General features: G+C 47.7%; 1 protein-coding gene across 1 annotated transcript; it reads left to right on the top strand.

Moving 5' to 3' along the window:
- The first annotated feature begins 1,110 nt into the window (after window positions 1-1,110).
- moxd1l (monooxygenase, DBH-like 1, like) lies at window positions 1,111-16,128 on the top strand. The gene is made up of 12 exons (XM_055885167.1): window positions 1,111-1,592; window positions 2,841-2,987; window positions 12,266-12,418; window positions 12,926-13,009; window positions 13,139-13,294; window positions 13,397-13,499; window positions 13,715-13,887; window positions 14,078-14,169; window positions 14,576-14,672; window positions 14,775-14,965; window positions 15,422-15,530; window positions 15,619-16,128. The coding sequence occupies exons 1-12, from the start codon at window positions 1,326-1,328 to the stop codon at window positions 15,814-15,816; spliced, it is 1,770 nt and encodes a 589-aa protein (XP_055741142.1). The 5' UTR covers window positions 1,111-1,325; the 3' UTR covers window positions 15,817-16,128.
- Window positions 16,129-21,940: the final 5,812 nt, after the last annotated feature.

The raw sequence follows: 21,940 nt of genomic DNA, 5'->3' as shown, positions 1-21,940 counted from the left end.
AGTATTTCTGTTTTTAATTTGATTTAATTTGCAACAATTTCTAAAAACCTGCTTTCACTTTGTCATTATGGTGTATTGTGTGTAGATTGATTAGGGGGGGGAATTATTGTATAAATTTGAGAATAAAGCTGTAACGTAACAAAATGTGGAAAAAGTCAAGGGGTCTGAATACTTTCCGAACCGCCTCAATATAAGAGAACGGAGTTAAGCGTTCCTGAGTTAGCTAGTTGTTGTTAGAGAACCAGCTGTGCTTATGGCTTAACACAATTTAGTTTGCCGTGTAAAATATCAACGCTATGACAACATTCTCATGGCCAAATCAGTGAACCAGTAATATATCACACTAGCAAATACCAACGCCATATACCATGATCGAAATAATTATGAAAATAGCTAGCTTGTTAACTTCATCTATCTACGTCAGCGTCCCCAATATCAAACGACTTTGTTTTGAAGGTAACAATAACACAATAACAACAAGGATTAACTAAATAAACCCAGCTAAGCTAGCACACACTGCAATAATAACAATGCTACCAACAATAGTGAACTGTTTTTCTACGCATCCCAAAGGCATAAGTCTGACCATGCTCTCACAAGAAATCACACAGCGACAAAGGACGGTCCGGGACTGGGATCTATTTATAACCTTGTAAGAGCATGGGTCGGACCAACTGGCCAATCAGAGGCTAGAAACACTGTATGCCCATAATGTCCAGGAGGCGGAATTCTGTACAGTGCCAATGTACAGAATTTTGGTGTGAATGTTTACTGAGAAAAGATGGGGGCTGCCATCACCAGATATGGGTTTCCCACACTCGGCTCATGCCTTGGGGGGTAATGTGGAACCTATGAGCAAAGGTGCATTGTCCCAATGTGAACATGTTTGTTGGGATTCCTTCCATTCTTTTGGATCAAAACCTACAGAACTGTTCACCTGTTCTCCAACTCCAAAACAAAGGCATCCCTCCTCTCCTCCTCATATCATATATCACTCCTACGGAATATGACTCCAGACTCAGGACTTCCAGTAATCCACTGACAGTGTCATTTGTGTAGGAACAGGTTTATATGAGGGAGGAGGTAGGAACGACTAAGGAGGAGGAGAGGAGGGTGGCAAAAGGAGAGAGAACATCTCAGAAAGGTTAGAGCTAGGGAGTGTGAGTGTGTAATGACCCTGAAGGACTCTGTTGTTTGAGTGAGTGAGTGAGTGAGTGTGTATTAGAATCTTAGCGGTGCTCCGTAGCTAGACAGCTGTTTGTTTGGGAGTGTGTGTCTCTCATCAGGTAGAGGTCTCAGGGTCTATCTGTGGGTGACAAGACAGTATGATCCCTCTACTCCTCTCCCTGCTCCTGGCTTGGCCTCCAGGGACAGGGGCACAGCAGGACACACTCATGCCCTTCATGGAGAACCTCGACGCAGACAGTAACGTCATTCTGAAGTGGGGGTTCAGTGAGGTCCAGGGCACCATCATGTTCCAGCTCACCGTCAAGACCACTGGCTGGTTGGGATTCGGGTTCAGCCCAAATGGAGGCATGGCTGCATCGGACATCGTTATGGGAGGGGTCGGACCAAATGGCACCTATTTCATGGTATCTAAACTATTAACCTGTTATTATTAACTAGTTTCTAATCATTAGTATTAGACACAAGAGAATGAGTGGTAATGTATTGTAGTAGTTGTTGTTCTGTTACGTGCAGGAATAGCAGTAGTTATATTGTAGGGATAGAAGTAGGCTACTGTAACAGTAAAGTGGCTATAGTAGTAGCAGTAATCATGATCATCTAGTTCAGTGTTTCCCAACTCCAGTCCTCAAGTACCACCAACAGCACATTTTTGTTGTTGCCCTGGTGTCACACCCTGGCCTTAGTATTCTTTGTTTTCTTTATTATTTTAGTTAGGTCAGGGTGTGACATGGGGAATGTTTGTGTTTTGGGTGGTTATATGGTAAAGAGGGTGTTGGGTTTAGTGTATGGGTTTGTGTTGAGTGAATGTTTCTAGGTATGTCTATGGTTGAGTGTATGTTTCTAGGTATGTCTATGGTTGCCTGAGTGGTTCTCAAACAGAGACAGATGTCTTTCATTTGTCTCTGATTGGGACCCATATTTAAGGCAGCCATAGGCATCATGCATTTGTGGGTAATTGTCTATGTGTAGTGTTTGTGTCAGCACTATCTGTCTGTATAGCGTCACGGTCGTCAGTTTTGTTATTTTGTTAGTTCGTGTATAGTTGTTCGTTTCTTGTTTGTTTTTCTCTCTTCTTTAATAAAAGAAGATGTATTTTGCACACGCTGCGCCTTGGTCCAATCTCTCACAGCAAGACGATCGTGACACCTGGACAAGCTTATCTGATTCAACTCATTAAGAACTTGATTAGTTGAAAAGTTGAATCAGGTGTGATTGTCTGGGGTGCTACAGCAAAAATGTGCGCTGTTGGGGAACACTGATCTAGTCATATGGAGTTTTTTTAAACCTTTATTTAACTAGGCAAGAACAAATTCTTATTTACAATGACAGCCTACAATGGGTTAACTGACTTGTTCAGGGGCAGAACGACATATTTTTACCTTGTCCGCTCAGGGATTCAATCCAGCAACCTTTTGGTTACTGGACTAATGCTCTAACCGCTAGGCTACCTGCCGACCCAAAGAAGGAGTTGTAGGTGTTTTGGTTTTCAACACCTGCAAACCGTTGGAAGATTAAATGACTCATTAAAGTTACCTGTGAATGTGTTGCTCCTTCAGAAACGCCACAACATTTTTGTTTAATAACACAGAACTCTATTAACCTTCATATAGACTCCAGATAACTTCAGTATTTCTGTGTTGTCTCTCTTTCAGGATTATCATGCCACAGGGAACTCATTTCCCCTGGTGGATAAGAAACAGAGCTACACCCTCCTGTCCCTGACCGAAGCAGATGGTCAAACCACCATGACCTTCAGGAGGTCCATCCAGTCTTGTGACGAGGAAGACTTCCACATCACCGTAAGTCAACTGTTTCACACAGAGACACAAACTGTTAACAAGTAATCTGTACTAAAAGTCTTGAAAGGATTGAAGAGGAAGATCATGTTCCGTTATCATGATTGACTATTTCTATTCATAAAAGGTTATTTTACAAATATCTAAGCAACCTAAGCCGGGTTTGAGAGTTGTTCCCTTTTAACCTAAATAAATGTATTCTGTCACGAATCCCGCCGAGGATGGTGCCTCTTCCTGTTCGGGCGGAGCTCGGCGGTCGTCGTCACCGGCCTACTAGCTGCCATCGATTCTTTCCTTTTTGTTTCTGTTAGTTTGGGCTGATTGGGTGCACCTGTTTTGAGTTTAGTTTGGTGGGTAGGCTATATAAGGTTAGGTAGCTGTTAAGGCTGTCGCTTTCCTCATCCTCAGATGAGGTGAGGAGAGAAGGATCTTCTAACCAAAATGCGGGTTCAGGGAAATATGCCATCTTTATTATATATTTGACAGCAACACGAAACAAAACAAAACACTTTCAAAACTACAAAATAACAAAACGACGTAGAACGGAACCTGAACATAAACTCACATCACAAACGTAAACTCACGAACAGGAACGTTACATCAAAACACACGAACAGCCAAACAGCTCCGAAAGTGAATAACATCGACAACGACGAAGACATCACAGGAGACAATCACCCACAAACAAACAGTGAGAACGCCCTACCTAAATATGACTCTTAATTAGAGGAAAACGCAAACCACCTGCCTCTAATCAAGAGCCATACCAGGTAACCCAAAACCAACATAGAAACAGATAACATAGACTGCCCACCCAAAACACATGCCCTGACCATAAACACATAAAAAACAACATAAAACAGGTCAGGACTGTTACAGAACCCCCCCCCTCAAGGTGCGAACGCCGGGCGCACCAGCACAAAGTCCAGGGGAGGGTCTGGGTGGGCAGTTGACCACGGTGGTGGCTCCGGCTCTGGACGCTCTCCCCACACCACCATAGTCACTCCCCTCTTCTGTCTACCCCTTCCACTGACCACCCTAAAACTACCTTCCCCTAAATAAACAGCCAGCACCGGGACAAGGGGCAGCACCGGGACAAGGGGTAGCACCGGGACAAGGGGCAGCACCGGGACAAGGGGCAGCACCGGGACAAGGACCAGCACCGGGACAAGGGGCAGCACCGGGACAAGGGGCAGCACCGGGACAAGGGGCAGCACCGGGACAAGGGGCAGCACCGGGACAAGGGGCAGCACCGGGACAAGGGGCAGCACCGGGACAAGGGGCAGCACCGGGACAAGGGGCAGCACCGGGACAAGGGGCAGCACCGGGACAAGGGGCAACACCGGGACAAGGGGCAGATCCCGGCTGAAGGACTCTGGCAGGTCCTGTTTGGACGGCTCTGGCAGGTCCTGGCTGGACGGCTCTGGCAGGTCCATGCAGGCTGACGGCTCTCGACGCTCATGGCAGGCTGACGGCTCTCTACGCTCATGGCAGGCTGACGGCTCTCTACGCTCATGGCAGGCTGACGGCTCTCGACGCTCATGGCAGACTGACGGCTCTCGACGCTCATGGCAGGCTGACGGCTCTCGACGCTCATGGCAGGCTGACGGCTCTCGACGCTCATGGCAGGCTGACGGCTCTCGACGCTCATGGCAGGCTGACGGCTCTCGACGCTCATGGCAGGCTGACGGCTCTGGCTGCTCATGGCTCTCTGACGGCTCTGGCTGCTCATGGCTCTCTGACGGCTCTGGCTGCTCATGGCTCTCTGACGGCTCTGGCTGCTCATGGCTCTCTGACGGCTCTGGCTGCTCATGGCTCTCTGACGGCTCTGGCTGCTCATGGCTCGCTGGCGGCTCTGGCAGATCCTGTCTGGTTGGCGGCTCTGGCAGATCCTGTCTGGTTGGCGGCTCTGGCAGATCCTGTCTGGTTGGCGGCTCTGGCAGATCCTGTCTGGTTGGCGGCTCTGGCAGATCCTGTCTGGTTGGCGGCTCTGGCAGATCCTGTCTGGCTGACGGCTCTAGCGGCTCCTGTCTGGCTGACGGCTCTAGCGGCTCCTGTCTGGCGGATGGCTCTGTAGGCTCATGGCAGACGGGCGGCTTTGCAGGCTCATGGCAGACGGGCGGCTTTGCAGGCTCATGGCAGACGGATGGCTCAGACGGCGCTGGGGAGACGGATGGCTCAGACGGCGCTGGAGAGACGGATGGCTCAGACGGCGCTGGGGAGACGGATGGCTCAGACGGCGCTGGGGAGACGGATGGCTCAGATGGCGCTGGGGAGACGGATGGCTCAGATGGCGCTGGGGAGACGGATGGCTCAGATGGCGCTGGGGAGACAGATAGCTCTGTAGGGAGGAGAAGGAGAGACAGCCTGGTGCGTGGTCTAGGCACCGGCTGCGCTGGAGAGGAGGAAACAGCAGGAGAGAGAACCCGGAGAGACAGCCTGGTACGGGGGGCTGCCACCGGAGGACTGGTACATGGAGGTGGCACCGGGTCTACCGGACCGTGAAGGAGGACACGTGCTCTTGAGCACCGAGCCTCCCCAACCCTACCAGGTTGAATGAACCCCGTAGCCCTGCCAGTGCGGCGAGGTGGAATAGCCCGCACTGGGCTATGCAGGCGAACCGGGGACACCACCTGTAAGGCTGGTGCCATGTACACCGGCCCGAGGAGACGTACTGGAGACCAGCTACGTTGGGCCGGCTTCATGGCACCCGGCTCGATGCCCAACCTAGCCCTCCCAGTGCGGCAAGGTGGAATAGCCCGCACTGGGCTAAGCACGCGTACTGGGGACACCGTGCGCTTTACCGCATAACACGGTGTCTTACCAGTACGACGCCTTCTACCTCCACGGTAAGCACGGGGAGTTTGCTCGGGTATCCTACCCGGCTTTGCCACACTCCTCGTGTGCCCCCCCCCAATAAATTTTTTGGTCTTACTCACGGGCTCCCAACCGCGTCGTCGCGCTGCCTCCTCATACCAGCGCCGCTCAGCCTTCGCTGCTTCCAATTCCTCCTTTGGACGGCGATATTCCCCTGGTTGAGCCCAAGGTCCTCTACCGTCCAAGATCTCCTCCCAAGTCCAGAAGTTCCTGTTGCTCCGTCGAGCATTCCCATACCGCTTGGTCACTGTTTGTTGGTGGGTGATTCTGTTAAGGCTGTCGCTTTCCTCATCCTCAGATGAGGTGAGGAGAGAAGGATCTTCTAACCAAAATGCGGGTTCAGGGAAATATGCCATCTTTATTATATATTTGACAGCAACACGAAACAAAACAAAACACTTTCAAAACTACAAAATAACAAAACGACGTAGAACGGAACCTGAACATAAACTCACATCACAAACGTAAACTCACGAACAGGAACGTTACATCAAAACACACGAACAGCCAAACAGATCCGAAAGTGAATAACATCGACAACGACGAAGACATCACAGGAGACAATCACCCACAAACAAACAGTGAGAACGCCCTACCTAAATATGACTCTTAATTAGAGGAAAACGCAAACCACCTGCCTCTAATCAAGAGCCATACCAGGTAACCCAAAACCAACATAGAAACAGATAACATAGACTGCCCACCCAAAACACATGCCCTGACCATAAACACATAAAAAACAACATAAAACAGGTCAGGACTGTTACAGTAGCCCGCTGGCTGTTGTGCGGGCTTACTTTCTGTTATGTTGGTGTTGGATCGTGTAGTGGATTTTGTATTTCCTCGGAACAGTTTAGTCCGGTGTTTTTGGACTTCTTTCTCATGCGCCCGTATGTTTTAGGGCATGATCTTTTTCCCTGTGCATTGGAAATAAATCCACGTTCCTTAACCTTGCTCTCTGCGTTTGACTCCATCCACCCAGTACTCCTAGTAGCTCTGACAGAAGCCCGCACCAACTATGGAGTCAGCAGGAGCCGCGACCACCCCTCTCCCAACTATGGAGGAGCGTGTCCAGCATCATACAGCTGTACTTCATCGTATCGGATCAGCGATGGACCAGATGATGGAGAGGATGGAACGATGGGAGAGGAGTGGTCTCCCGACGCCCCTTACAGCTCCCCTGCAGACGACACAACCCACTCCCACAGGGTCATCGGCTGGGACCAGCTCATTGCGTCTCACCCCCCCGAGGGAGTACGATGGAGCAGCGGCTGGTTGCCAGGGATTTTTGCTCCAGCTTGAGCTTTACCTGGCTACCGTGCGTCCGACTCCCTCGGAGGAAGAGAGTGTAAGCCTCCTTGTCTCCTGTTTGTCGGGGAGAGCCCTGGACTGGGCCAACGCGGTATGGAACAGCCCAGACTCAGCTCGGGACCATTATGCAGAGTTCACCCGCCGGTTTCGGGCTGTGTTCGACCACCCACCAGAGGGCCGAGCGGCGGGTGAGCGTCTATTCCACCTGAGACAGGAGACGAGGAGCGCCCAGGAGTTCGCTTTAGAGTTCCGGACCTTGGCTCCTGGTGCGGGGTGGAATGACAGGGCCTTAATAGACCATTACCGTTGTAGCCTTCGGGAGGACGTCCGTCGGGAGCTAGCTTGTCGGGACACCACACTATCTCTAGATGAACTGATCGACATGTCGATTCGACTAGATAACCTGCTAGCTGCCCGCGGGCGTTCAGAGGGGGTCCTGTCCATTCCACCTCCCAGCCCTCCCGCTCCAACTCCGATGGAGTTGGGAGGAGCTGCATCTAGGGGGACCGGAGGAGGTGGCTCTTCTTGCACCTACTGTGGCCGGAGAGGACACACTTCGGACCGGTGCTGGAGGAGTCCATCTGGGAGTCGGGATGGCAGGCGGAATACTCCTCGGCCACCTCAGGTGAGTAGGCACAAGACTCACCCAGAGCTCCCTGTTGGTCATATGTTTTTGGTTATTTTTTTCCCTGCGTTTTTTCCCTCTCTTCAGCATAAGGCGCTAGTCGACTCAGGCGCAGCTGGGAGTTTTATGGATCGCGGACTCGCCCGTAGGTTGGGTATTCCGCTGGTGCAGATAGACCCACCTTTTCCCGTGCACTCCCTAGATAGCCGACCGTTAGGGTCAGGGCTGGTCAGGGAGGCCACGATTCCGCTGGACATGGTAACCCAGGGGGATCATAGGGAGCAGATCAGTTTTTACCTTATTGATTCACCTGGGTTTCCAGTGGTGTTGGGGATTCCCTGGCTAGCCATTCACAATCCCCTCATTTCCTGGCGACAGGGAGCTCTTCAGGGGTGGTCAGATGAGTGTTCAGGTAGGTGTGTGGGAGTTTCCATCGGTGCCACATCGGTGGAGAGTCCAGACCAGGTTTCCACTGTGCGCATTCCCCCAGAATATGCCGATTTGGCTATCGCTTTTAGTAAGAAGGAAGCGACTAAATTACCACCTCATCGACGGTGGGATTGCGTGATAAACCTCCAGGAGAACGCTGCACTTCCCAGGAGTCACGTGTACCCTTTGTCACAGGAGGAGACGTTGGCTATGGAGACATATGTCACGGAAGCTCTGGGACAGGGGTTCATTCGGCCCTCCATGTCACCCGCCTCCTCGAGTTTCTTTTTTGTGAGAAAAAAGGAGGGAGGACTGCGTCCGTGCATTGATTATCGAGGTCTAAATTCAATCACAGTGGGATTTAGTTATCCACTACCTCTGATCGCTACGGCGATGGAATCATTCCACGGAGCGCGTTTTTCACAAAACTGGACCTCAGGAGCGCGTATAATCTGGTGCGTATTCGGGGAGGAGACGAGTGGAAAACAGCGTTTAGTACCACATCAGGCCACTATGAGTACCTCGTCATGCCGTATGGGTTGAAGAATGCTCCAGCCGTTTTCCAATCCTTTGTAGATGAGATTCTCAGAGACTTGCAGGGGCAGGGTGTGGTAGTATATATTGATGACATCTTGATCTATTCTGCCACACGCGCCGCGCATGTCTCCCTGGTGCGCAGGGTGCTTAGGCGACTGCTGGAGCATGACCTATACGTCAAGGCTGAGAAATGTGTGTTCTCCAAACCAGCCGTTTCCTTCCTGGGTTATCGCATTTCCACCTCGGGGGGTGAGGATGGAGTGTGACCGCGTAAACGCCGTGCGTAATTGGCCGACTCCAACCACGGTAAAGGAGGTGCAGCGGTTTTTAGGGTTTGCCAATTACTACCGGAGGTTTATCCGGGGTTTTGGTCAAGTGGCGGCACCCATTACCTCACTGCTAAAGGGGGGGCCGGTGCGTTTACGGTGGTCGGCTGAGGCAGATGGAGCCTTCAACCAGTTGAAGGCAAGGTTTACTGAGGCTCCCGTGTTGGCGCATCCGGACCCTTCGTTAGCGTTCATAGTGGAGGTGGATGCGTCCGAGGCTGGTGTTGGAGCCGTGCTATCCCAGCGCTTGGGCACGCCACCGAAGCTCCGTCCCTGTGCTTTCTTTTCAAAGAAGCTGGAGCCGGCGGAGCGGAACTATGATGTGGGGGACCGGGAGTTACTAGCTATGGTAAAGGCCCTGAAGGTGTGGAGACACTGGCTTGAGGGGGCCAAATACCCTTTTCTCATCTGGACTGACCACCGAAATCTGGAGTATATCCGAGAGGCGAAGAGACTGAGTCCACGTCAAGCTAGGTGGGCCATGTTCTTTACTCGTTTTAGATTTACGATCTCTTACCGACCAGGTTCCCTTAACACTAAGGCCGACGCGCTGTCACGTCTTTATGACACGGATGACCGGTCCATCGATCCGACTCCCATCCTTCCAGCCTCGTGTCTGGTGGCCCCGGTGGTATGGGAGGTGGACGCGGACATCGAGCGGGCGTTAAGGGTAGAACCTGTGCCATCCCAGTGTCCAACTGGCCTTAGGTACGTACCGCTTGGTGTTCGTGATCGTTTGATTCGGTGGGCTCATACACTACCTTCTTCGGGTCATCCGGGGATTGAGAGAACAGTGCGGGATCTTAGGAGGAAATACTGGTGGCCCACCTTGGCTAAGGACGTGAGACTCTATGTCTCTTCCTGCTCGGTATGCGCACAGAGTAAGGCTCCTAGGCACCTGCCGAGAGGGAAGTTACAACCCCTCCCGGTTCCACAACGGCCATGGTCTCATTTATCGGTAGATTTCCTGACTGATCTTCCCCCCTCTCAGGGGAACACTACCGTTTTGGTCGTTGTGGATCGGTTTTCTAAGTCCTGTCGTCTCCTTCCATTGCCTGGTCTCCCTACGGCCCTACAGACTGCGGAGGCTCTCTTTACCCACGTCTTCCGGCACTACGGGGTGCCGGAGGACATCGTATCTGATCGAGGTCCCCAGTTCACGTCCCGGGTATGGAGGGCGTTTATGGAGCGTCTGGGGGTCTCGGTCAGCCTTACCTCTGGGTATCACCCTGAAAGTAATGGGCAGGTGGAAAGAGTGAACCAGGAAGTGGGTAGGTTTCTGAGGTCGTATTGCCAGGACCGGCCTGGAGAATGGGCAAGGTACGTCCCGTGGGCAGAGTTGGCCCAGAACTCACTCCGCCACTCCTCAACTAACATGTCGCCATTTGAGTGCGTATTGGGGTACCAGCCGGTCCTGGCTCCGTGGCATCAGAGCCAGACCGAAGCTCCTGCGGTGGAGGAGTGGGTCCAGCGCTCTAGAGAGACCTGGCGGGCAGTCCAGGCCTCTCTCAGGCAGGCCAGTGAGCGACAGAAGAGGAGCGCTGACCGCCACCGCAGTGAGGCCCCTGTGTTCGCACCAGGGGACAGGGTCTGGCTCTCGACCCGAAACCTGCCCCTCCGCCTGCCCTGCCGGAAGCTGGGGCCGCAGTGTGTGGGGCCATTTAAAGTCCTGAGGAGGATAAACGAGGTGTGTTATAGATTACAACTCCCTTCTTACTATCGTATTAACCCCTCGTTTCATGTGTCTCTCCTCAGGCCGGTGGTAGCTGGTCCCCTTCAGGAAGGTGAGGTGCCGGAGGTCCCTCCGCCCCCTCTGGATATCGAGGGGTCCCCGGCGTACGCTGTACGAGCTATTCTGGACTCGAGACGCCGGGTGAGGGGCCTGCAGTACCTCGTTGACTGGGAGGGGTACGGTCCGGAGGAGAGGTGCTGGGTAACGGGGAAAGATATTTTAGATCCTTCCCTCTTGGCTGATTTCCACCGTTGCCACCCGGATTGTCCTGCGCCTCGCCCTCCGGGTCGTCCTCGAGGGGTACTGTCACGAATCCCGCCGAGGATGGTGCCTCTTCCTGTTCGGGCGGAGCTCGGCGGTCGTCGTCACCGGCCTACTAGCTGCCATCGATTCTTTCCTTTTTGTTTCTGTTAGTTTGGGCTGATTGGGTGCACCTGTTTTGAGTTTAGTTTGGTGGGTAGGCTATATAAGGTTAGGTAGCCCGCTGGCTGTTGTGCGGGCTTACTTTCTGTTATGTTGGTGTTGGATCGTGTAGTGGATTTTGTATTTCCTCTGAACAGTTTAGTCCGGTGTTTTTGGACTTCTTTTCTCATGCGCCCGTATGTTTTAGGGCATGATCTTTTTCCCTGTGCATTGGAAATAAATCCACGTTCCTTAACCTTGCTCTCTGCGTTTGACTCCATCCACCCAGTACTCCTAGTAGCTCTGACATATTCTTTATAACAAACATAGAGTTCGTTAGTTTCTCAAGTGATGGTGGGCCAAAATATCCTTCCCCATCTGTTGCCATGGTAATAATGGTATGGTCTTTAGGCGTTCACACCCCTGAGAAATAGGATCTGCTCCTATGGCCGTTCCCATGGTTCAATGCCTAGATTAAGGTGTGATACGTTCCATTGTTTGGACCAGAATCTTTTTACACTATTGTGGTCTGGCATTTCATTGTTGTGCTTCATTGTTTGTACTTTTACATCTTCTCATAATCTCACTACAGGCCTCCATGCAAAGCTCCAGTTTCCTCCTAATCCCCTGATTCATTTATATTCTGTTCAGTGTGTTCAATCTAATGTACCTGCTGTTTGAAAGCACTCTGGAGACCATCTCTGGTTTACATGCACCTACTGATTATTTTATTTAGAGTAATTCAACACAAATAATCCGGTGATTGGAACAATGGCCTATACACAGGGATGCAGGCAAACATTTTCAAAGTGAGCAGTTGTAACCCTAGATGGTTCACAAAAACAGCATTAATAAAGACAATGGTGACATAACAAGTGTCAAAACACCAATGTCACTAAATGATGCAGACCCTACTAAGTGTCTACTGGCTTCTAGGCCTTTTCTTCACACCTAGTCTTCACTCTGTGATTTTTGTTCTTCTGTGCTCTTGTATGTTTTATGTCAATTGATGTTGTTTTGTTCCATCCCCCTCTTCTCATAGGACAGTCCAGTGAAGCTGATCTATGCCTATGGTACGTCTGATGACATAAGGTACCATGCCAAAAGAAGGGGGACCAAGGAGGTCAATCTACTCAAGTTCATGCCCAGATCCAGCCCCCCAGACAGCAACTATCTAGACTTCGTGGGGGAGAATGTAAGAGTGACCTCACACTCATGTCCTGAAGGGGGGTCATCTATTTCCTCTAGATCAGGCACAGCAGGACTTTTAGTTTGAAGTAAAATATTTTACTTTACTCCTGGGGTGGAACAGGTCAAAGATGAATGAATTAAATTAATTTGAATTAAGATTGTGATATTGAATATACAGGAGGTGGTATCTTTAGTCTACAACATGTGACTGTGGAACAGAATGGACTGGCAACACTTATACTATTAAAGTGATGCTCCAGAACTTCTGTATAATTTCAGCCAGTAGTTTTGAAAGTGGTGCTCACGAGCCAAGATGGGTCCCTGTTTTTTGTGTACTACCTCATCCATTTTGTATGATATGTTATGTCCTGCAAATTATTATTATCATCTGTTATTTTTTTTGCAATTCGTATGATAGGTTATGAATCCAATTCATACAATATGTTACAAATCTGTTGTACTTACGATCCCGGACTGCATCGTTAACACAGTAGTCCTTCTTCCATTGCAGGTTACTGTCCCTGCCGAACGTACATACTACCACTGCAAGGTCATGAAGGTGCCAAAGCTCAACGGCAAAAATCATATCTATCGGGTAAATGAGCCCTCTATCATTTCATGGTCTAATCATTTTGCAATTACATCATAAGTTTGTCATTGGAGTCATCTCTTCCCTCTCCCTGCTTCTTCTCTCTATGCCTCCTTCTCTCTCCCTGTCGCTCAGATTGAGCCGGTGATTGAGCACCTGGACCTGGTCCACCACATGCTTCTCTATGGCTGCCCCTCCTCTGTGAACCAGACCTATGAGAAGAAATGCTACACGGAAGGATCAGGGGAGGACTGCATCAGAGTGGTGTCTGCCTGGGGGGTGGGAGGAGGGGTGAGAGACTGCCCCCTTCTGAAAACATTAATATACACGCATGCATGCATGGACACACATGCTAGTCTGATCTCTGTCTCTACATTGTCTTCTCCATTCCAGGCTTTTGAGCTTCCAGAAATAGCTGGGATCCCTATTGGAGGACAGAATAATGATGAGTTCTACAGGCTGGAAATCCACTACAACAACCTGGCCCAAGAAGCAGGTAACCATTCACTAGCTAGTAATTAAAATGTTCGAATCCACTATTATAGGATTAACAGGTTTACCCTGTGCCAATCTTGATGATTAGGTGAACCATGTGCTAGTCCTTGAACAGAACAAAGCCTGCACACCCTGAGGTTCTCCAGGACTTTGATTGAATTTAGTGATCATCTAAAGCCCCCATCATCACGTCTTCTCCTCTGTCTCCCCCTGCAGGCCGGAGGGATAGCTCAGGCCTGAGGCTGTACTACACTGCCCAGCTCAGGCAGCATGATGTGGGCATCATGACTACAGGCCTAATGGTGGCCATTGGCTGGGGCTACACTATCCCTCCCAATGCACCAGCATTCCACAGCTACGGCCTCTGTAACACATCACACTTCTCAGACGTACGCTCAGTGCCCTTTGACACTAGAATGAAGAAGGATGGCTGATGTTGATGACATTGTAGAGCAGATTGTCATCAAAAAAGGAAAGAGCCAGCTAACTCTTTCCTTTCTGGTATATTATGCATAGCCATCTCTGTTTCAACAAAACAGGATTTTGCTCAAAATGACCCTGCTTTCTGGCTTTCCCCAGATCCTGCCTGACCCTGTCCCTGACCTCTCTGTGTTCTCCGTGGCACTGCACACTCACCTGGCTGGGAGGAAGGTGCAAGCTGGCCACATCAGGTGAGAGAGAGCGGCAGGGTCGCAACTTTACCTGGGACATTCTGAAATTGCATTTTTGTCCCGCCCCAGTTCTATCATTGGAATGTGATACAAAACAGTGCATATCGGTGCGCTTTAGGACCATGCGGACGCCTCCGAGTGGTTGGGTAGGCTGTTTGAAGTGTTTATCCGACTGGAAAAAACAAACAAATATATATATATATATATATATATATATATGTCCCCCCCCAATTCTAAAACCAAAGTTGTGTCCCTGGAGAGAGGACACCCCAAAATATGATCATGATACCAGCCTATGATATGACCAATACGTGGTGTCATTGTCTGGATAATTAGCGATAAGCTTTGATGATCTTTCTGGATGATTCTTCACTCTCACCACTGCTCTTGATGCTAACCTCCACAGGAATGGAGAGCAGATTGACTTCCTGGGCTTGGATGAGAACTTCAACTTTGAGATGCAGCAGGCCACCAATCTGGGAAATATTAAGACCATCAAACCAGTAAGCATCCATGTACTTCTTGTATTTCAAATGGTTGTCATGGATGAGTGGTATTGTTAGTCATTAGATCTTTCTTAAAGCAGTATCTCTTCCCCACTGCAGGGCGATGAGATTGTTGTGGAGTGCACCTATAACACAACCAATCGCAAAGGAATCACACAGTTAGGGCTTGCCACCACTGATGAGATGTGTCTAGCCTTTGTCTTCTACTACCCAGCCATCCCCGTCACCAGCTGCTGCAGCCACCCTGACATGCATGCATACATGGCCATGATGGGGAAGACAGTCAACCAGTAAGAGCCTTCACATTGTCACAGTTTACACCCACACATTTACATTTTTAGACTGGTACTGTGCCTGTTTGTTTTAGTGGCTAGTTACGCATGACTGCATGAATTAATTAATTAATTAAATGAATGAATACAATTTTATTTTTGTGTCAAATTGGCAACCCATCCCTTATGGGATTACTTGATACAAAAACTAACATTACAAAAAATCACTGTGGTAATTAAATGATAATTCTTCTTCCGGCGTTCTCTGCATTGCACATCACATAAAGGGTGAAAAAAAATATAATAAGTAAATCAATACATAATAGTAAATAAGGTAATCCAAAGAATAATTACATCCCTAGAGCAGTAAAATCATATTAATGTAAGTCGCTTGGATAAAAGCATCTGCTAAATGGCATATATTATATTAAGTTGTTTCATGTAAACCAGAATGACTTTGTGTGTGCCCCACAGAGACATTGGGGAGATGTTTAAGACTGCAGCTTGGGACCAGTCGTCTACTGCCGTGCATGAGGCCACAATGAAGACGGTCCCTCAGATTGGGTTCATCATAGATGTCAATGTAAGCATCCACTCAATAAAAATGTAAATGCTCATGCTGTCATTTCAAAACATCCTCTCCATCCATGTCATGTTTGTTCCTTCTACAGAAAAACTACACCATGTATGAGGGAAACATCCGCAACATGACGGCTACTCTTTCAGTGAGTTGCAGGAGTGATCCATCCTTACAGGCTGGGCCCTTGAAGCCATTTAACTACAACACGTCCCCCAGAGGAAGCAGTTCCTGGGTCGTGACCTCTGCTGCTGGAAGTGTCTTGCTGATGCTTTGGATGACAATCCTATAAGAATCGGTCCAGGCCAAGATGAGAAAAAACATCAACATATGTATTACATTTTGCCCTGCTCTGGGTAGGTCCCTGAATGTTTTTTTTTGTCCATTATATACATATTTCTTTTGCCCCCATCATCATGCTCTAATGATTACAATCAATTAATCAAAATAGCCACTGGCTATGCCTATTTAGCATTGTTTGCTCTTTGATTTCGCTACATTAAATCAACCAAACTTTGATTTTGATGACAGGTCTTTGTTTATTCATGGCAATAAATATTAGCCTGGAGCTTCCATGTTATTTCTGTAAAGTAGGTCTATTCAATTTTACTGCATATTTCTGTACTTTTGTGATTAGATTAAAATGTGTTTCATCACCTTGACTCTCTTTGTGTCTGTCTTCTATTCTGTTTTATCTCATTGGTCTAAAAATCAAAATCATACGTGCATTGTGGCTGAGAAAAATATTGACTCATTAAGTGGAGTAAGGCACAGATTAAAGGTGTCATCTCTGGCATCTCGTCAGACATTGATGCTTCATGGTTTATGATGAACATGCCAGGAGGGGTAGACGCAAGTCACTTGACCCAAATGATAGACTTTCCTCCTTTCTGTCTATCTGTTCCCTTTCAGGGGAAAGGGGATACCTAGTCAGACACACAACTGAATGCATTCAACCGAAATGTGTTTTCCACATTTAATCAAACCCCTCTGAATCAGAAAGTTACGGGGGCTGCCTTAATTGACGCCCACGTCATCGATGCCCAGGGAGCAGTCGTTATTGGGAGAACAGCATATTTTTCCACCTTGTCGTCCCAGGGATTCGAACCAATGTTACTGTCCCAACACACTTCACCGCTAGGCTACCTCAGTAGAACACAGAACTATGTTGAGTCGCGTTCTCACGAGCTCGACTGAAGAACTTACAATCAAGCCTGACAAGGCAAATGAAAGCCGTGCCTCGCTAGAAGCCCCGCCTTCAACAGGTGATAACACTGAGGCTCTGATTCATTCCTTCAATTCTGCTCTTCACATTGAGCTGAGCAGAACAATTCAGCTACTTAAACAAACAGTCTATCAAACTTTGCTCCAACTAATCTCTCCTTTTGTGGTTGAGCCCCCCTTTGGACGTTCTGTGCTAGAGTTTGTATTTTGTTTTCATAGTTTCCTACCTAGCAACCAATTAGTTATTCTTCTGGTTGCTAAGCCTGGCTATAGCAATGAGTGAGATGGCTAACGCGAACGAAACGACAAAGGCCAACAAACCGGGTTCAGGTTAGCGACCATGCGCCCGGTCACACCATATCAACAAAAGATACTCATGTTTGTTGTTTTGTATGTCTCGGCTTGGTGCATGCTCAGGCTGCCCTTGCTTGAACCAGGACACCCTGCCTTCTGTGCCTGCCTTGGTAAAGTGCCACTTTCCTAATTTCCCAGACTTGATCAAAGAAGGGTCCGGCTCGCCTCAGTGATCTGGTTCTATGAGACTGTAAAGACAAGGTTAGATAAACACTGAAAAGCATGTTAACCAGGCTAGCTAACTAAGGCATGCTAGCTACTGCTACTAGCTATTCCTGCCCCCCCATTGGAATTGAAGAGGATCTCTGTCTTATCGAGGTTGAGCTTGAGGTGGTGGGCTGACATCCAAGCTGAGATGTCCGGCAGGCACGCAGAGATGCGTGTTGCCACCTGAGTATCAGAAAGGGAGGATGAGAAAAGTAGTAGAGTGTCATCCACATAGCAATGATAGGAGAGGACATGTGAGGTTATGATCGAGCCGAGTGACTTGGTGTAAAGAGGAGAGGGCCTAGAACTGAGCCCTGTAGTACGAACCCATGGTGCAGACACAGGACTACACAGGATGAGATGAGATGCCCAGTCCTGAGAGGGTGGAGAGAAGGATCTGATGGATAACGGTGGCGAGGCAGTGGACAGATCTAGGAGGATGAGAACAGAGGAGAGAGAGTCCGCTTTGGTAGAGCGGAGAGCCTATGTGACACAGAGGAGAGTGGTGTCAGTTGAGTGAGCCTCCTTGAAGCCTGACTGATTAGGGTCAAGAAGATCATTCTGAGAGAGATAACAAAGGAGTTGGTCATAGACAGCACTGTCAAGTGTTTTGGAAAGAAAATAAATAAGGGATAATGGTCTATAGTTTTTCATGTCACATGGGTTGAGTGTTGGTTTCTTGAAGAGGGAAGCGGCTCTGACCATCTTGAAGTCAGAGGGAATGCAGCCAATGGTCAGGGATGAGTTGATGAGGGAAGTGAGAAGGTCTGCAGAGAGGTCTGGAGAAGGCAGGAGGGGATGGGGTCAAGTGGGCAGGTTGTCGGGCGGCCAGACTTCACTAGTCACAGAATTTCATCTGTAGAGAGAGGGAAGAAAGAGGTCAAGGCGTAGGGTAGTACTGTGTGAGTGAGGCCAGTGGACTCAGTAGGCTGAGAGATGGAGGAGGTGGAGGATTAAGGAGGAAAAAGAGGAGAAGAGCAGGGGTTGGAACCAAAATAATTATCCAATCGTTTAATTCTATATTTATTTGTTCCGTTCCATTGTTCCGAGCACTAAAACAAAGTTATGAACCAGTTCAAACCCCCAAAATTGACAGGTTGAATTGTTCCTTTCTGTTATTTTTTTTTACATTTAGCTCAACATTAAATTACTTCACAATCAGTGCGGATAGAGCAGCTTGCTATGGAGCGGGCAAGCTATTTACATGCATTGGACAGAGAAGTGTAGGGCAAGAGATGTGACTGAAATTTTGCAGTGGGGAGAGAGTGAGAGAGGATGGAGGTCATCTTGTTGTTATGACATGCATTATCTGAATTACGCCCACAGAATTATACCTACGTAGGACCGGCTTCTATGAAAGAATTTTGAATGTCATTGAACTTCAAAACTAGCTAGATAGCTAACAAGCTTGTGTGTGCACAGCGGCGCCAGAATTAAAATAAAAACACGTCTTACCTTTTTGAAGTGAATAAATCTAATGTGAAATGTAGTATACTCAACCAGCGTTGAAAAAGTTAATCCTTTCTTTTCAAAAAAAAAAAATCTCTCTTCTTAAATACTGAATCACGCTTGTAACGTCAGTAGTAGGCTAATAGACTATGCTAAAATAAGACACTGGAATACGTTTCTGAGTGACAGAGTGACTAACTGGTTTCCTTGCTTTCAAATAACTTTTATTTTCTGGAACAGTGTATATCACTTTCATTTCCAGTGCTGATTCTGTTCTTCGAAAAAATTGGTTTTCTGTTCTGTTCCCTGAACCGGTTCCAACCCCTGGAGAACAGTTTCCCAGGGTTGGAGGCAGAGACTTGAAATGTTGATTGATAGAAAACGGCTTTAACAGTAAATACAGAGGAAGAGGAGGGAGTGAAAGGATGATAGGTCCTCCGGAAATGGAGTGTTCCGCCATTTCTGCTCAGATGACTGCAGCTGTGTTCTGTGAGTACTTAGTGAGTTACTCAGCCACGGAGCAGTAGGAGAGGACCGAGCCAGTCGGGACAGAGGACAGTGAGAGTCAAAGGATGCAGAAAGGGAGGAGAGTAGGATCGAAGAGGCAGAGACAGTAGGGAGAATGAATTAGCAGAAGGGAGAAATGATAGGATAGAAGTGGAGCGTAGTGGGAGAGAGAGAGGAAAGATTGGTGCATGACCATCTGGGTAGGGGGTGAGTGGGTAGAGTTGGAGGAGAAATGGTGAGAAAAATAAACAAAGTAGTGATCAAAGACCTGGAGGAAGGTTGCAGTGAGATTTGTAGGTGAACAGCCTATAGTAAAGATGAGGTCAAGCATATTGCATGCCTTGTGAGTGGTAGGGGACTGGGAAAGAGTGAGGTCAAAGTATAGAACAAGAAGGCCCGCACACTGTTAAAGCTCCCAATTCACCGATTTACTGACAATGTTCCGATCCGAAACAGATCTTTGTCTGGTCCAACAAACTGAGTGCTCCCAGAATATACACATTTCACTCACCCCCCTTTTGACCTCCTCCTTTTCCGCAGCAACCAGCGATCCGGGTCACGGCATCAATGTAACAGTATAGCTTCCGTCCCTCTCCTCGCCCCAACCTGGGCTCGAACCAGGGACCCTCTGCACACATCAACAACAGCCACCCTCGAAGCATCGTTACCCATCACTCCACAAAAGCCACGGCCCTTGCAGAGCAAGGGGAACAACTACTTCAAGGTCCTCAGAGCGAGTGACGTCACTGGTTGAAACGCTATTAGCGCGCACCACCGCTAACTAGCTAGCCATTTCACATCGGTTACAGGTGCAAAAATGATTTGTGTATCTCTAATAATTTAATAACATTGAGATGTGTACATGTAGTAGTTCCAGAAAATAATATATATTTACAAAAATACCAAGTGGGTAAGCTGGAAGGCAAGACAAATCAAAGTGACATATTCATGTAAGAAATGGTCTGACATCAAACTCTTGGTTCAGACCTCTAGGAGACATGGTACACAAATGGTGAATCCAATACAATTCTCTTCTAAATAATAGATTATCAGTACCCCCCCAGGAGTCTAAACATGTTCGATGCCAATGTATCTCAAAGAGCTAATGTTGTGACGAGACTCCATGAAATGCGCAGCTATAGGGTTTCTCTGGTCAAGGGTCCTGATTAGAGGTGGACTGACTATGATTTTTCAACGCTGATACCGATACCGATTATTGGAGGACCAAAAAAGCCGATACCAATTAATCAGCCGATTTTTATATATATATTTGTAATAATGACAATTACAACAATACTGAATGAACACTTTTATTTTAACTTAATGCATCAATAAAATCTATTTAGTCTCAAAAAAATAATGAAACATGTTCAATTTGCTTTAAATAATGCAAAAACAAAGTGTTGGAGAAGAAAGTAAAAGTGCAATATTTTCCATGTAAAAAAGCTAACGTTTAAGTTCCTTGCTCAGAACATGAGAACATATGAAAGCTGGTGTTTCCTTTTAACATCAGTATTCAATATTCACACGTAAGAGGATTTAGGTTCTAGTTATTATAGGAATTATAGGACTATTTCTCTCTATAGCATTTGTATTTCATATACCTTTGACTATTGGATGTTCTTATAGGCACTATAGTATTGCCAGCCTAATCTCGAGAGTTGATAGGCTTGAAATCATAAACAGTGCTGTGCTTCAAGCATTGCGAAGAGCTGCTGGCAAATGCAGGAAAGTGCTGTTTGAATGAATGCTTACGAGCCTGCTGCTGCCTACCACCGCTCAGTCAGACTGCTCTATCAAAATATCAAATCATAGACTTAATTATAATATAACACACAGAAATACGAGCCTTAGGTCATTAATATGGTAAAATCTGGAAACTATCATTTTGAAAACAAAACGTTTATTCTTTCAGTGAAATACAGAACCGTTCCATATTTTATCTAACGGGTGGCATCCCTAAGTCTAAATATTGCTGTTGGTTAGGTACACATTGGTGTAACGACAGTGCTTTTTTCGCGAATGCGCTTGTTAAATCATCACCCGTTTGGCGAAGTAGGCTGTGATTCGATGATAAATTAACAGGCACTGCATCGATTATATGCAACGCAGGAAGAGATATTAGATAAACTAGTAATATCATCAACCATGTGTAGTTAACTAGTGATTATGTTAAGATTGATTGTTTTTTATAAGATAAGTTTAATGCTAGCTAGCAACTTACCTTGGCTCTTGCTGCACTCGCGTAACAGGTAGTCAGACTACCACGCAGTCTCTTCGTGGAGTGCAATGTAATCGGCCATAATTGGTGTCCAAAAATGCAGATTACCAATTGTTATGAAAACTTGAAATCGGCCCTAATTAATTGGCCATTCTGATTAATCGGTCAACCTCTAGTCCTGATATTACTCCTGTGTTCTGCTATCCTTGTTTTCAGAGCTCGTTTTGTTTTTCCTACATAGCATAGACCACAAATACACTTGATCAGGTATATCCATTTTTTATGTGAGACATGTAATGATTCCCTTAACCTTAATGGCCTTGCTCGTAATAGGGTGATTAAACATTGTGCATTTGTTCGTAAAGTTACACTGGTTACATCCGCCACATCTATAGTTACCATCCGGCACATTGTCTAGAAAGGTACTACGTGGCTCTGATGGAAGATCAGACCT

Source organism: Salvelinus fontinalis, chromosome 27 (assembly GCF_029448725.1).
Source record: "Salvelinus fontinalis isolate EN_2023a chromosome 27, ASM2944872v1, whole genome shotgun sequence".
Classification (NCBI taxonomy): domain Eukaryota; kingdom Metazoa; phylum Chordata; class Actinopteri; order Salmoniformes; family Salmonidae; genus Salvelinus; species Salvelinus fontinalis.
This window is presented reverse-complemented; position numbering and strand designations above follow the sequence as displayed.

What these genes read in the sequence shown, in the direction of transcription:
- moxd1l (XM_055885167.1), top strand. Translation starts at nt 1,326, where the DNA reads ATGATCCCTCTACTCCTCTCCCTGCTCCTGGCTTGGCCTCCAGGGACA. An exon ending in GCAAAAATCATATCTATCGG is followed by an intron (nt 13,010 to 13,138) that starts GTAAATGAGCCC and finishes CCTGTCGCTCAG; the next exon opens with ATTGAGCCGGTGATTGAGCA. An exon ending in CAACCTGGCCCAAGAAGCAG is followed by an intron (nt 13,500 to 13,714) that starts GTAACCATTCAC and finishes CTCCCCCTGCAG; the next exon opens with GCCGGAGGGATAGCTCAGGC.